Source organism: Macaca fascicularis, chromosome 1 (genome assembly GCF_037993035.2).
Source record: "Macaca fascicularis isolate 582-1 chromosome 1, T2T-MFA8v1.1".
Classification (NCBI taxonomy): domain Eukaryota; kingdom Metazoa; phylum Chordata; class Mammalia; order Primates; family Cercopithecidae; genus Macaca; species Macaca fascicularis.
In genome coordinates this window covers 205,876,066-205,892,181 of record NC_088375.1, presented here as the reverse complement: position 1 = coordinate 205,892,181, position 16,116 = coordinate 205,876,066, and the positions used below count along the sequence as shown (strand labels likewise).

The following is a 16,116-nucleotide window of genomic DNA, read 5'->3' as shown; positions in this document are numbered from 1 at the left end:
TGAATATAATACACCTCCAGGAAATTACATAAAACTTGAATGTTCAGCTGATATTTTTATTATTATTATTTTTTGAGACAGAGTCTTGCTCTGCTGCCCAGGCTGCAGTGCCATGGCGCCATCTAGGCTCCCTGCAACCTCCGCCTCCTGAGTTCAAGCGATTCTCCTGCCTCAGCCTCCCGAGTAGCTGGGATAACAGGTGCCTGCCACCATGCTAATGTTTGTATTTTTTTTTTTTTTTTGAGACGGAGTCTTGCTCTGTCGCCCGGGCTGGAGTGCAGTGGCCAGATCTCAGCTCACTGCAAGCTCCACCTCCCAGGTTTACGCCATTCTCCTGCCTCAGCCTCCCGTGTAGCTGGGACTATAGGCGCCCGCCACCTCACCCGGCTAGTTTTTTGTATTTTTTAGTAGAGACGGGGTTTCACCGTGTTAGCCAGGATGGTCTCGATCTCCTGACCTCGTGATCTGCCCGTCTCGGCCTCCCAAAGTGCTGGGATTACAGGCTTGAGCCACCGCGCCCGGCTAATGTTTGTATTTTTAGTACAGATGGGGTTTTGCCATGTTGACCAGGCTGGCCTCAAACTCAGACCTCAGGTGATCCACCTGCCTGGTCTGGCTGATTAAACTATCATGAAGCTGATTAAACTATCATGAAGTTCAAATGTATGAACCCCACCAGGCAAAGACTAGAACACTGCCAGCACCCCCAGAAAGCCCCCGCCATGTCCCTTTCCAAGTGCCACCTCTTCCCTCTATCCAGAAGTATGTGCTATTCTGATTCTAATACCACAGTTTAGTTTTAAGATACAGGGTCTTGGCCGAGCCTGTCGGCTCACGCCTGTAATCCCAGCACTTTGGGAGGCTGAGGCGGGTAGATGACTTGAGTCGAGGAGTTGGAGACCAGCCTGGGCAACATAGTGAAACCCCATCTGCACTAAAAATACAACAATTAGCCGGGCGTGGTGGCAGGTGCCTATAGTTCCAGCTACTCAGGAGGCTAAAGTGGGAGGACAGCTTGAACCTGGGAGGCAGAGATTGGAGTGAGGTGAGATCACACCTCTGCACTCCAGCCTGGGTGATAAGCAAGACCGTCAAAAAAAGGAAAAAAGAAAATAAAAGAAGGGGGGGCGCAGTGGCTCAAGCCTGTAATCCCAGTACTTTGGGAGGCCGAGATGGGCGGATCACAAGGTCAGGAGATCGAGACCATCCTGGCTAACACGGTGAAACCCTGTCTCTACTAAAAATACAAAAAATTAGCCGGGCGTGGTGGCGGATGCCTGTAGTCCCAGCTACTCGGGAGGCTGAGGCAGGAGAATGGCGTAAACCCGGGAGGCGGAGCTTGCAGTGAGCTGAGATCCGGCCACTGCACTCCAGCCTGGGTTACAGAGCGAGACTCTGTCTCAAAAAAAAACAAAAAAAAAAGAAAGAAAAGAAAAAAGGGAAAGAGAGGGGAGGGGAGGGGAGGGGAGGGGAGGGGGGAGGGGAGGGGAGGGGGGAGGGGAGGGGAGGGGGGAGGGGAGGGGGGAGGGGAGGGGAAAAGAGAAGAAAAAGTGAGACAGTGTCTTGCTTTGTTGCCCCGGCTGGTCTAGAACTCCTGATCTCAAGTGATCCTCTGGCCTAGGCCTCCCAAAGTACTGAGATTACAGGTGTGAGCCACTGTGCCCGGCCCCTCATTTGGTTTTTTAACCAGCTGTCATACAGTTTTGCCATTTGAACTTTCTATGTGTGGAGCTGTGCTTGTGTCTGACCTCTTCATGTCTATGAAATTCACCCATGTTCCTTCAGGTATCTGAAGTTTGTTCATTTCCATTGCTATAATACATAGTATTTTGTTGTATAAATACACCACAATTGTCCATTCTTTTTTTTTTTTTCTTGACAAAGTCTTGCTCTGTTGCCCAGGCTGGACTGCAGTGGTGTGATCTCGGCTCACTGCAAGCTCCGCCTCCCGGGTTCACGCCATTCTCCTGCCTCAGCCTCCCGAGTAGCTAGGACTACAGGCGCCCGCCACCACCCATGGCTAATTTTGTATTTTTAGTAGGAACGGGGTTTTACTGTGTTAGCCAAGATGGTCTCGATCTCCTGACCTTGCAATCCACCCACCTCAGCCTCCCAAAGTGCTGGGATTACAGGTGTGAGCCACTGTGCCCAGCCTTTTTTTTTTTTTGAGATGGAGTTTCCATCTTGTTGCCCATGCTGCAGTGTGATGGCACGATCTTGGCTCACTGCAACTTCCACCTCCCGGGTTCAAGAGATTCTCCTGTCTCAACCTCCTGAGCAGCTGGGATTACAGACATGTGCCACCATGCCCGGCTAATTTTTGTATTTTTTAGGAGAGACAGGGTTTCTCCATGTTGGCCAGGCTGGTCTCGAACTCCTGACCTCAGGTGATCTGCCCGCCTTGGCCTCCCAAAGTGCTGGGATTACTGGCATGAGCCACTGTGCCCAGCCCACAATTGTCCATTCTACTGTTGAAAAGACTTACAGGTTGTTTTTGGTTTTGGTGGTCAGGATATGTTGTGCTCGAGTGACTGGTGCCCAGTGTGGCCTACACACTTCTAGTAGGTCTACACCAAGAGGTGCAATTGCTGGGTTTGCTTGTCTTTCACTTGTCTTGTGTGTGCGATTTTTCAAGGTTTTTTTTGTTTGTTTGTTTTGGTTTTTTTTGAGACAAGCTTTCACTCTGTCACCCAGGCTGGAGTATACTGGCGCGATCTTGGCTTACTGCAGCTTCAGTCTCCTGGGCTCAAGCAATCCTCCCACCTCAGCATCCTGAGTAGCTGGAATTACAGGTGGGTGTCACCACGGCTGGCTAATTTTTGTAATTTTTGTAGAGATGGGGCTTCACCATGTTGCCCAGGCTGGTCTCAAACACCTGGGCTCAAGCAATCAGCCTGCCTTAGCTTCCCAAAGTGCTGTGATTACAGGTGTGAGTGACTGAGCCCAGCCTCTTTGGGATTTTCTACAAAGACGATCATGTTTTCCATAAAGAAAGATAATTTTATTTATTCCTTTCCAATGTGTATACCTGCTTTCCCTCTTCTTGTTTTATTACATTAGCTACGACTTCCACTATGATGTTGAATAGGAGGGTAAGAGAGGACATTGCCTTGTTCCTACCTTAGGAGGAAAGCATCTGTTTTTTTTTTTTTTTTTTTTGAGACAGAGTCTCACTCTGTCACCCAGGCTGGAGTGCAGTGGTGCAATCTCGGTTCGCTGCAACCTCTGCCTCCAGGGTTCAAGCATTTCTCCTGCCTCAGCCTCCCGAGCAGCTGGGACTACGGGCGCCCGCCACCACACCCAGCTAATTTTTGTATTTTTAGTAGAGATGGGGTTTCACCATGCTGGCCAGGCTGGTCTTGAACTCCTGACCTCGTGATCTGCCTGCCTTGTCCTCCCAAAATGCTGGGATTACAGGCATGAGCCACCGCACGCAGCAACAGATGAAGTATTTTATAAATGTCAATTACATCTAGCTGGTTGCTGGGAGAGGTGGCTCACGCCTGTAATCCCAGCACTTTGGGAAGCCAAGGCAGGCAGATCACTTGAGGTCAGGAGCTCAAGACCATGCTGGCCAACATGGTGAAACCCCATCTCTAAGAAAAATACAAAAATTGGGCTGGGCATAGTGGCTCACGCTTGTAATCCCAGCACTTTGAGAGGCTGAGGCGGGCGGGTCATGTGGTCAGGAGATCAAGACCATCCTGGCTACCATGGTGAAACCCCGTCTCTACTAAAAATACAAAAAAATTAGGCTGGCGTGGTGGCGGGTGCCTATAACCCCAGCTACTCAGGAGGCTGAGGCAGCAGAATGGCATGAACCTGGGAAGCAGAGTTTGCAGTGAAGCGAGATCGCGCCACTGCACTCCAGCCTGGGCGACAGGGCAAGACTCTGTCTCAAAAAAACAAAAACAGAAACAAAAAACAAAAATTAGCCAGGGTGGTAGTGGGTGCCTGTAGTCCCAGCTACTTGGGAGGCTGAGGCAGGAGAATCGCTTGAACCAGGAGTCAGAAGTTGCAGTGAGCTGAGATTGTGCCACTGCACTCCAGCCTGGGTGACAGAGTGACTGTCTCAAAAAAAAAAAATAGAAAAAAAAAGAAAAATCTAGTTGGTTGATGGCACTGTTCAGTTCAACTATGTCCTTACTAATTTTCTGCCTGCTGCCTCTGTCAATTACTGATATAAGGTGTTGAAGCACCAGTGAATGTCTTTCTTTTTGCTAGTCTGTTTCTGCCTCACATATTTGATGCTTTGCTATAGGCACATACACTAATTGAAGATTTTCGTATCTTTTTCTTTTTTTTTTTTTTCCGGAGACTGAGTCTCACTGTGTCACCCAAGCTGGAGTGCAGTAGCATGATCTGGGCTCACTGCAACCTCTGCCTCCTGGGTTCAAGTGATTCTCGTGCCTGAGCCTCCCGAGTAGCTGGGATTACAGGCATACGCCACCACGTTTGGCTACATTTTGTGTTTTTAGTAGAGACGAGGTTTCACCATGTTGGTCAGGCTGGTCTCGAACTTCTGACCTCAGGTGATCCACCCGCCTCAGCCTCCCCAAAGTGCTGGGATTATAGGTGTGAGCCACTGGGCCTGGTGATTTTTCTATCTTCTTAGAGAATTGACACCTCTACCGTTATGTAATGCCACTCTATTCCTGGCAATTTTCCTTCCTCTGAATTGGCTTTGTCTGAAATATAGCTACTCCAAGTTTCTTTTTTTTCTTTTTCTTTTTTTTCTGAGATGGAGTCTCGCTCTGTCTCCCAGGCTGGAGTGCGGTGGCGCAATCTTGGCTCACTGCAAGCTCTACCTCCCGGGTTCATGCCATTTTCCTGCCTCAGCCTCCCGAGTAGCTGGGACTATAGGCGCCTGCTACCACGCCTGGCTACTTTTTTGTATTTTTAGTAGAGACGGGGTTTCACCACGTTAGCCAGGATGGCCTCGATCTCCTGACCTTGTGATCCACCCGCCTCAGCCTCCCAAAGTGCTGGGATTACAGGCGTGAGCCACCGCACCCGGCCTTTGTTTTTTTTTTTTCTCTCGGGACGGAGTTTTTCTCTGTCACCCAGACTGGAGTGCAGTGGCACTATCTCGGCTCACTGCAACCCCCGCCGCCCAGGTAGGTTCAAGCAATTCTCCTGCCTCAGCCTCAAGAGTAGCTGCGATTACAGGTGCCCGCCACCACACCCGGCTAATTTTTGTATTTTTAGTAGAGATGGGGTTTCACCATGTTGGCCAGGCTGGTCTCGAACTCCTGACCTGGTGATCCGTCTGCCTCAGCCTCCCAAAGTGCTGGAATTACAGTCGGGAGCCACCGCGCCCCAGGCCTTTTCAAGTTTCTTTTGATTATCTTCATGGTATGTCTTTCTGTAGCCCCTTACTTTTAGCCCATTTCTGTGTATAAGTGGGTTTTTACTTTTTAAAAGTAAAACCTTCAGGCCACCACGCCCGGCTAATTTTTTGTATTTTTAGTAGAGACGGGGTTTCACCGTGTTAGCCAGATGGTCTTGATCTCCTGACCTCATGATCTGCCCATCTCAGCCTCCCAAAGTGTTGGGGTTACGGACGTGAGCCACCATGCCAGCCCGGGTCTTGCTTTTCAATATCTACTCTAGCCAGGCACGGTGGCTCACAGCAGTAATCCCAGTGCTTTGGGACGCCAAGGCAGGCAGATTACCTGAGGTCAGGAGTTCGAGACCAGCCTGACCAACCTGTTGAAACCCTGTCTGTACTAAAAATACAAACAAATTAGCTGGGCATGTTGGCGGGTGCCTGTAATCCCAGCTACTTGGGAGGCTGAGGCAAGAGAATTGCTTGAATCCAGGAGGCGGAGGTTGCGGTGAGCCAAGATCATGCCACTGCACTGCAGCCTGGGAGCGATAGAGTGAGGCTCCAACTCATAAAAAACAAAAACAAACAAACAAAAACCAAACAAACCCTACTCTGACAGTCTTTTATTTAGGCCATTGACATTTAGCAATGAAAGAAATAGCCCAATATTTACATTTGTTACTGTTTTCATTGTTCTTTGTTTCTACTTTTGTCTTGCATTTTGGAGGGCAGGTGGTTAATTGTGGGGAGAAGGGTATGTGTAGATTTTGAGCACCCAAAAGGGTAGATTGTAGTGAACTTTTGTATTTCTCTGGCTGCTTCCTATTTTTGGGAAATTTCCTATTGTGTGTATTTTCACACAAACAGTGCAGTAGTAATGCATCGTTTTCCACTGAGGAAATTAAATTGAGCCAGCCTCCCTTTCTTCACTCTTCCGGCACTCCCAGGCAGACCTTTGAGTCTTGATCAGATGATGATGTAACAATTAAAACGTATTTACAGCCGGGCGCGGTGGCTCAAGCCTGTAATCCCAGCACTTTGGGAGGCCGAGACGGGCGGATCACGAGGTCAGGAGATCGAGACCATCCTGGCTAACACGGTGAAACCCCGTCTCTACTAAAAAATACAAAAAACTAGCCGGGCGAGGTGGCTGGCGCCTGTAGTCCCAGCTACTCGGGAGGCTGAGGCAGGAGAATAGCGTAAACCAGGGAGGTGGAGCTTGCAGTGAGCTGAGATCCGGCCACTGCACTCCAGTCTGGGCGACAGAGTGAGACTCCGTCTCAAAAAAACAAACAAACAAAAAAACAAAAAACGTATTTACAGCAGTGGGCTAGTGGCATTATTCTGCAGCTACTTGAAGATATTTTTCTTGAAGAAAGCAGACTCCGTCCTATAGAAATCCTGCTTGACTTCAATCGGGGTTCAAATCTTAGCTGTTATTAACTCACTTGTGAGACTTCAAATGTCTTCCTGTAACTATCACAAATAATTACATTTTAGGAGAGAATCAGAAAAATCCAGAGATGTATACCACATTGTCACTAGCGGTGCGACATTGATTCAATCACACTTTTTTTTTTTTTTGAGATGGAGTTTTGCTTGTTGCCCAGGTTGGAGTGTAATGGTGTGACCCTGTCTCACCGCAACCTCCACCTCCCGGGTTCAAGCAATTCTCCTGTCTCAGCCTCACCAATAGCTGGGATTACAGGCATGTGCCACAACACCTGGCTAATTTTGTATTTTTAGTAGAGATGGGGTTTCTCCATGTTGGTCAGGCTGGTCTCGAACTCCCGACCTCAGGTGATCTGCCTGCCTCAGCTTCCCAAAGTGTTGGGATTACAGGTATGAGCCACTGCACTTGGCCACTTTTTTTTTTTGAGAGGGAGTTTCACTCTTGTTGCCCAAGCTGGCATGCAATGGCGCAATCTCAGCTTACTGCAACCTCCACTTCCCGGGTTCAAATGATTCTCCTGCCTCAGCTTCCCAAGTAGCTGAGACTACAGGCACCTACCACCATGCCCAGCTAATTTTTGTATTTTTAGTAGAGACAGGGTTTCACCATGTTGGCCAGGCTGGTCTTGAACTCCTGACCTCAGGTGATCCACCTGCCTTGGCCTCCCAAAGTGTTGGGATTACAGGCGTGAGCCACCACGCCCGACCAAATCACACTTCTTCCTCCCAAGTAGCTGGGGCTACAGGCGCCTGCCACCATGCCCGGCTAATTTTCTGTATTTTTAATGGGGATGGGGTTTCACTGTGTTAGCCAGGTTGGTCTCAATGTCCTGACCTCGTGATCCTCCTGCCTTGGCCTCCCAAAGCGCTGGGATTACAGGCATTGAGCCACTGTGCCCGGTCCCAAATCACTCCACTTCTGAGCTTTGGTCTTCATCTTTTAAAATGGGATAATGTACATAAAAGCAACCTGCTCATAGTAGGTGCTGGTAGGCAAATCAATCAAATTTAGGGTCTTCCTTTTGTTTTCCCAAGGTCTTTCATTGGACTGTGAATGGCTAAGAGGGAGGTGGCAGGAGAGTCCCTCGCAATGATTTGCTACACTGACTGATGCTCTCCAAGCACTGTCTGGTTCACAGGTGTTCAGTACTGAGATTATCATGGACTAATCCCTGTGACACCAGTCCTACAAGTAACACATATATTCCATGGGAAGGGAACTTTGCTGTTCATACTTTAACCCAGAGGCTAGAACAGTGCTTGGCCTACACAGAAGGCACTCCAAATGTAAATATAATGTTGGGGGGTGGCGGGACATTGTTCTAGTCTCATTTGCAATTGGGCCCAGCAATACTGAACACAGGGAGCTGTGAAAACAAAATGAAAAATGAACATGAAAATACCCAGTGTTCTCTCTCCAGTGCACATTCAGAATTCAACAGATGAGAGTTTCCGTCTTTCTTGTTGATTTATCCTCTTTTCATTCAGAATCTAACACAAAAGGATTCAAAAATTGCTGGGAAAAACATGGCCAAGGGTCCTATCTATGTACACATGGAATTTCCTTGCCACTATTAACACAGTGCGAAACTCATTTGGTTAGAATCCATGTGCCTTAAACATTTAATGCTCATGATATTGAGTTTATTCAACTTTCATTTATTATATATATATATTTGAGACGGAGTCTCGCCGTCACCCAGGCCGGAGTGCAGTGGCTCGATCTGGGTTCACTGCAAGCTCCGCCTCCCGGGTTCATGTCATTCTCCTGCCGCAGCCTCCCAAGTAGCTGGGACTACAGGCGCCCGCCACCACACCCGGCTAATTTTTTGTATTTTAGTAGAGAGGGGATTTCACCGTGGTAGCCAGGATGGTCTTGATCTCCTGACCTTGTGATCTGCCTGCCTCGGCCTCCCAAAGTGCTGGGATTACAGGTGTTGAGTCACCACACCTGGCGAGTTTATTAAATTACATAAACATGCCGGATCATGGCTGCTCATGCCTGTAATCCCAGCACTCTGGGATGTAGAGGAGGGCAGATCACGAGGTCAGGAGTTCGCAACCAGCCTGATGAACATGGTCAAACCCTATCTCTACTAAGTGTAGTACAAAAATTAGCCGGGTGTGGTGGCACACACCTGTAATCCCAGCTACTCGGGAGCCTGAGGCAAGAGAATCGCTTGAACCTGGGAGGCAGAGGTTGCAGTGAGCCGAGTGAGCCGAGATCGTACCACTGCACTCCAGCCTGGGTGACAGAGACTCATTTAAAAAAAAAACAAAAAACAAAAAAAATTACATAACTCTTTACAATATGAATCAATAGGAACAAAGTTTGGAATGGAATTTGGAAAGATAGAGTTGTGTTAGAATAAAGGAGTTCGGATGTGGTAGCTCCCACCGACAACACCAACACTCTTGGATGCCGAGGTGGGATCACTTACTTGAGCCCAGGAGTTCAAGACGAGCCTGGAGAACATAGTGAAACCCTGTCTCTACAAAAAATACAAAAATCAGCCAGGCGTGGTGGCACACACCTGTAGTCCTGGTTACTTGGGAGGCTGAGGGGGAGGATCGCTTGAGCCCAGGTCAAGGCTGCAGTTATGATCTGCACCCCAACCTGCCCAGCAGATTGAGACCTGGCCTCAAAAACCAGTGAAAGGCGGCCAGGCGTGGTGGCTCATGCCTGTAATCCCAGCACTTTGGGAGGCTGAGGCATGCGGATCACGAGGTCAAGAGTTTGAGACCAGCCTGGCCAACATAGTGAAACCCCATCTCTACTAAAAATACAAAAAATACCAGGCGTGGTAGCGGGCGCCTGTAATCCCAGCTTACTCGGGAGGCTGAGGCAAGAGAATCGCTTGAACCTGGGAGGTAGAGGTTGCAGTGAGCCGAGATTGTGCCACTGCACTCCAGCCTAGGTGACAGTGCAAGACTCCATCTCAAAAAAAAAAAAGTGAAAGAAACAAAATGCCCCAACGAACATCCCTATCCTTATAGAGATAAAATCGGAATAAATTACTGTCATCACTGGAGACCAGCATGAGATCCTCTGAGGCAGTGGGAATTTTAGTGGTTGGGTTCATCACCTTGTCATGACACAAGAATGGGTCCAGAAAATGATCTGGGAAACTCTCCAGAAACTGAGTGAGGTTCCTTGGTTTGGCTGCCTAGTCTGCTTCTGAAACTACATGTTTTCTTTTCTTTTTTTTTTTTTTTGAGACGGAGTCTCGCTGTGTCTCCCAGGCTGGAGTGCAGTGGCGTGATCTCGGCTCACTGCAAGCTCCGCCTCCCGGGTTCACGCCATTCTCCCGCCTCAGCCTCCCAAGTAGCTGAGACTACAGGCGCCCGCCACCACGCCCGGCTAGTTTTTTTTGTATTTTTAGTAGAGACGGGGTTTCACCATGTTAGCCAGGATAGTCTCGATCTCCTGACCTCGTGATTCACCCGCCTCGGCCTCCCAAAGTGCTGGGATTACAGGCTTGAGCCACCGCGCCCGGCCTGAAACTACATGTTTTCAAAACTGAATTTCCCCCGTCATCTTCCCCATTCCTCAGATGATGCCTCATCATCTTGTGACTGCTTCCGGTAGCTCCTTGGTAGGACATCTGCCACATCTTGCTGATCGTGCCTCCTCTGCTCCCTCCTATCACGGCTTTGATCAAGCAGGCCGGGTATCATCTGGGGGTAGGACATCTGCCACATCTTGCTGATCGTGCCTCCTCTGCTCCCTCCTATCACGGCTTTGATCAAGCAGGCCGGGTATCATCTGGGGTTCCCTGCATCCAATTCTTCACACTGCTGTCAGGTCTAGAGGCATAACCCTACTCCCTGCACTCTCCTATTCAAATACTTTCAATGTAACCCAGTGCTTACAGGATAAAGGTCAAATTCCTCTTCCTGGTTATCTATGGCCCTCTGACACAATCCATTTTGTTAAACTCTAAATCTCCAGTATCAAACTCCTTGTTCCCTGGGCACAGTGCCCTGTGCTTTCCCAACTCCATGGCTTTGCTCACAGGCTTTCAATAGGAATGCATCCCACCTTACATCCCAAAAAAGTTCAGCTTAAGTGCTATCTCTGATCCCAGATGAAGTTCTGACTCTGTTCTCTGAACATCCACTTTGCCTTCATCATTAGCAACCAGATCACAAACTCCAGGAGGGCAAGAGACACTCTGCTTTTGTATTTCCAGTGAATTCTAAGATTTTGGTCTATCGGAAGCAACGGGACAGTTGTTTTAAGCCTAGGGACAGCCCCCAACAAATTCACAGGCAGCAGTCAAGTGAATCTCCTTCCCAGTATTTTGCTGCAGCATGTAATGAAAGCCCTCAAGCTTCCTCCCTGCTTTGATGTCCCTCAACAGTCCCTCAAGGCCTGAGACCAGATTGGCACCACTGTACTTCTGGTGCCTCCTAGAGAGCTAGGCCAAACAAGCAGTAGAATAATTAGGACAAAAGTAATCCAGTAGGCCAGGTGCAGTGGCTCATGCCTGTAATCCCAACACTTTGGGAGGCTGAAGCGGGCAGATGACCTGAGGTCAGGAGTTCGAGACCGGCCTGACCAATATGATGAAACTCCGTCTCTACTAAAAATACAAAAATTAGCCAGGCGTGGTGGCATGTACCTGTAATCCCAGCTACTTGGGAGGCTGAGACAGGAGAATTACTTGAACCCGGGAGGCGGAGGTTGTTGTAGTGAGCTGAGACCATGCCATTGCACTCCAGCCTGGGCAACAAGAGCGGAACTCCATCTCAAAAAAAAAAAAAAAAAAAAAAAAGGCCAGTCTAGTTTTTTCCCCTGGTTTTTATTAGTTCAGATCTTAAGGTGATGAGATCATGACACTGCAGATTCATGGCAATTTCGACAAACAGCACAGAACTCTATATTCATGAACAACTCATCTGGTAATACTCCAAGTTTCCAAACTGATTCATTCCTCATCAGCCTGGCCATAAGTTTCTTAAGAGAAAGGATGATAAATTCCTCAGAAACCTGCCTTTATTCTGTTGGGTGAGAAAAATCCTTTAGGAACGTGTTGGTTCCCTAAGATGGGTGATCCCAAGGAAGAGAACAGTCATTACACATGAACTTTTTTTTTTGAGATGAAGTCTCGTTCTGTAGCCCAGGCTGGAGTACAGTGGCATGATGTCAGCTCACTGCAACCTCCACCTCCCGGGTTCAAGTGACCCTCCTGCCTCAGCCTCCCGAGTAGCTGGGATTACCGGCGTGTGCCACCACGCCCAGCTAATTTTTGTATTTTTAGTAGAGATGGGGTCTCACCATGTTGGTCAGGCTGGTCTTGAACTCCTGACCCTGTGATCCATCCGCCTCGGCCCCCTAAAGTGTCGGGATTACAGGCGTGAGCCACTGCCCCTGGCCTACACATGAACTTTTTATGCTAAGAAAAGACATACCAAGATATATCAGAAAGTACAACTTCAATTCAAGCACCATGAAATTTTGTCAAGCAAAAATAGTCTTTATTCAAATTTAATGGAAACAGGGGTCACTATACTTTGCAAGACGGGGAAAAATAAAATTAAAAAAAATTCTTTTCTTTTCTTTTTTAATATAAAACAATATAATCACAATACCAGAATATGGAACTCTACAGTTTATTTCCTATGGGTTACTGCAGGTATCAATTTTCCTCGACTGTGCTATTCACAACTTTGTTAAGTCCAAAAATATGAAACCAAAGTGGTAGGAAACTTAAGACTTAGCACTTTCACTAAATGGCATACATCGAAGGGCATCAATTCAAGAGCAAAAATGGTTGAACTCACCATACCTACCTACGTGGTCATTCCAGCCTTAGAGCCGTCCAGGTTACTGAGCTCCCTGTAGGAAAGGCCAGGCCTGAAAGCCAAGGCGTTTTGGATATTCTACTGTGGGCCATGAGTAAAAGGGGATTTTCAAAGAGAAAATTTTTTTCAGTCGAGCAGGAAGGCCTGGCGCCAGGAGGCTTTACTGAGAGGAAGCACTTAGATTTAACAATTATAGACACACCATTAGGGGAGTTAAAAATGTACAGCAGTGACATGTTCTACTCCAATCACTTGTGCTACGGCTACCAAACATGTACAAAAGACTTCTCGGGTAGTTCCAGCTGTGGCCGTAGCCAGTTAGGACCTTGAGTGGGACCTAGATCTAGATCGGGAGGGTGATCTGGAAGCAGACCTGGATCTAGACTTGGACCGAGATCGGGTTTTTGAAGCTGACTTTGATCTGGAGCGTGATTCTGATGGAAGGTTTGGTTTCGATTTGGAATTGGATCTCGACCTGGACCGGGTCTCCTGATTGGTGCCAGCATTCTCACTCTCCCCTCGACCTTCCCTCTGGCTGGATTCAGACTTGGCATGTTCCCGCTCCTTTGACATGGAGCGGGATGGAGATCTGGACTGGGAGCGGTCAGTGTCTTCCTTCTTCTTCTTCTTGCTGCTGCCGGCCTTGCTGTCTCGCTTGCTGCCTCGCTTTCTGCTCCTCTCACTTTTGCTGCGGCTGCGGCTGCGACTACGGCTTTCCTCCCTGCTTCTCTTCCTGCCCTTCCTCTTGTCCTTGCTCTTGCTGCGGCTCCTGCTCCGGCTCCTGCTGCCCCCTTTGCTCCGGCTCCGGCTCCGACTCTGGCGGAGGCTCTTCTCCTGGCTCCTGCCCCTGCTCACACTCCCTCGCTTCTCCTCCTCCACTCTCCTCTCCTGACTCCTGCTCCGACTTTTGCTCTTACTTTTATGCCGGCTAGGACTCCGGCTCTTGGGTTTCCCGGCATTGTCATTGTTTTGGATCTTCTCTTCAGCTTGGTCTTTGCTCTTGCTGCGGCTCTTGCCAGCGCTACGGCTGCGGCTGCGGCTCTTGTCCTTGCTGGGGCTCCTGCTTTTCTCCTTCTTGCTCCGGCTCCGACTCTGGCTCCGGCTCCGGCTCTTGCTCCGGGAGCGGGAGCCCGACCTGAGGAGACATGGGATATTGTTTGTCACATGTGACTTTATGCTAACCAGGAGATAAAAAGATCAAAGGGCATACATGTGGAGTTACACCCCCGAATATAAGGCATGGCTGGCACTGGCTGAGGATTGCTTTCTGAACCCCCACAATGCCAATCAGAAGCTGGAAAAACTGGCCAGGTGCGGTGGCTTGCACCTGTAATCCCAGCATTTTGGGAGGCCAAGGCAGGCAGATCGCAAGGTCAGAAGTTCAAGACCAGCCTGGCCAACCTGGTGAAACTCTGTCTCTACTAAAAATACCAAAAATTAGCGGGCCGTGGTGGCTCACGCCTGTAATCCGAGCTACTCAGGAGGCTGAGGCAGGAGAATCGCTTGAACCCGGGAGGCAGAGGTTGCAGTGAGCAGAGATCGCGCCACTGCACTCCAGCCTGGGTGACAAAGCGAGACTCTGTCTTGGGGGGTGGGGGGAGTTGGAAAAGCAGAGGTGAAGGAAGACTGGTCACATGACTGAAATCTAAGTGAGGCTGTGCTCATGTCTGTAATCGCAGTAGTCTGGGAGGACTATTTGAGATCATGAGTTTAAGATCAGCCTGGGCAACACAGTGAGACCCTGTCTCTACAAAAAATTAAAAAATTAGCTGAGTGTGGTGGTATGTGCCTGTAGTCCCAACTACTTGGGAGGCTGAGGTGGAAGCGTGCTTGAGACCAGTGGGGTGAGGTTGCAGTGAGCCATGATTGTACCACTGGACTCCAGCTTGAGTGACAGTGAGACCCTGTCTCTTTGAAAAAAAAAAAAAGGAAAAAAGTGAGACAGGGTACAGGCATTACCTGCTGACCACCTCCACTTATACCATGGAAGACATACCTGGACCGGGATCTACTCTTAGAATGACTGCTTTTGCTGCTGCCACTTCGGCTTCTGCTCTTACGGGAATGTCTGCTTCGAGAGCGAGACCTAGGGGGAGAAAATATTTTTTAATACTTGCTGACAAAAGTCTAGCTGATAAGCATCAATCAAGACGTATATATACATATATATATATATTTTAGATGGAGTTTCATTCCTGTTGCCCAGGCTGGAGTGCAACGGCGTGATCTCATCTCACCACAACCTCCATCTCCCGAGTTTAAGTGATTCTCCTGCCTCAGAAACCCGAGTAGCTGGGATTACATGCGTCTGCCACCATGCCCGGCTAATTTTGTATTTAGTAGAGACGGGGTTTCTCTATGTTGGTCACGCTGGTCTCGAACTCCCAACCTCAGGTGATCCACCCGCCTCGGCTTCCCAAAGTGCTGGGATTACAGGCATGAGCCACTGCGCCCGGCCAAGGTATTTTTTTTTTTTTTGAGACGGAGTCTCACTCTGTCGCCCAGGCTGGAGCGCAGTGGCTGGATCTCAGCTCACTGCAAGCTCCGCATCCCGGGTTTACGCCATTCTCCTGCCTCAGCCTCCTGAGTAGCTGGGACTACAGGCGCCCGCCACCTCGCCCGGCTAGTTTTTTGCATTTTTTAGTAGAGACGGGGTTTCACTGTGTTAGCCAGGACGGTCTCGATCTCCTGACCTCGTGATCCGCCCGTCTCGGCCTCCCAAAGTGCTGGGATCACAGGCATGAGCCACCACGCCCGGCCTGATATTTTTTCAATATGTACAGCACTGGCTGTGTCCAGGCACAAACTCTCTCCTGGGTTCTAGGTTCACAGATGAAGTCACCTGCAAACCTTCCATCTGGATGGTTCACCTGAACCTCTTATCAGCTCCTAAAATTCTAACTGCCCCTGATACCTGCTCCTTTTGCTGAGCTCCTTATGTGCACTGATGCCACTGTTATTCATACGGTTCCTCATAACAGAAATCACAGCAATCCTCGGCTCCCCCGTCTTTCCCCTATCCCCTTTACACACCCATGATCATGCCTCCTGATCTTCAGTCTTTCCACCTCTGCTGCTGCCTCCCTGGGCAAGCCACCATCATGTCTCCCCTTGTTCAACAACCAGCCTTTCTGCATGTACTTTTCCCCTTCAGGATCTATTCATCTCACTGTGACGAGAGCTGTTTTAAAGAGACCGACAATCCAAGCTTTACAACATTTTTTAAATGCATCCAGACTGTAGGTTCTTATTTTCTAATAACCAGGACTCCTTGGGAAAATGACTGATTCCAGGCATAAAAGCAGGAAGATAGGCCTAGACCATCTCATTATGACAGAAAGAGGGAAGCTTTCAAAGTTGCCCAGGCACCATCACCTATGAAGTATTCTTGCTAAAAATGTTTAACCTGCATCTCAATCACACCTCTCCAGACCTAACTTCCAGTATACAGGAAGTTCAGGGGATAAGATACACGTTCAATAATACCAAGAAGAAACAGATAAATACAGAATGTGAGATACTATTAA

General features: G+C 48.8%; 1 protein-coding gene across 10 annotated transcripts in view; it reads right to left on the bottom strand.

The window, feature by feature from the left end:
- Window positions 1-12,240: 12,240 nt before the first annotated feature.
- The window catches only part of SRSF4 (serine and arginine rich splicing factor 4), a 33,272-nt gene continuing 29,396 nt past the window's right edge, over window positions 12,241-16,116 (bottom strand). For 9 of the 10 annotated variants that reach the window (XM_074014381.1, XM_074014367.1, XM_074014385.1 and 6 more), the window contains 2 exons: window positions 14,586-14,675; window positions 12,241-13,724 (listed from right to left, as the gene is read on the bottom strand). In XM_074014381.1, the coding sequence (XP_073870482.1) occupies window positions 12,908-13,724; window positions 14,586-14,675 (907 nt within the window). In that variant the 3' untranslated portion in view covers window positions 12,241-12,907. Of the gene's footprint in view, window positions 13,725-14,585; window positions 14,676-15,622; window positions 15,775-16,116 lie in introns of those variants that run through there. The other variant, XM_074014394.1, reaches the window with a different exon arrangement.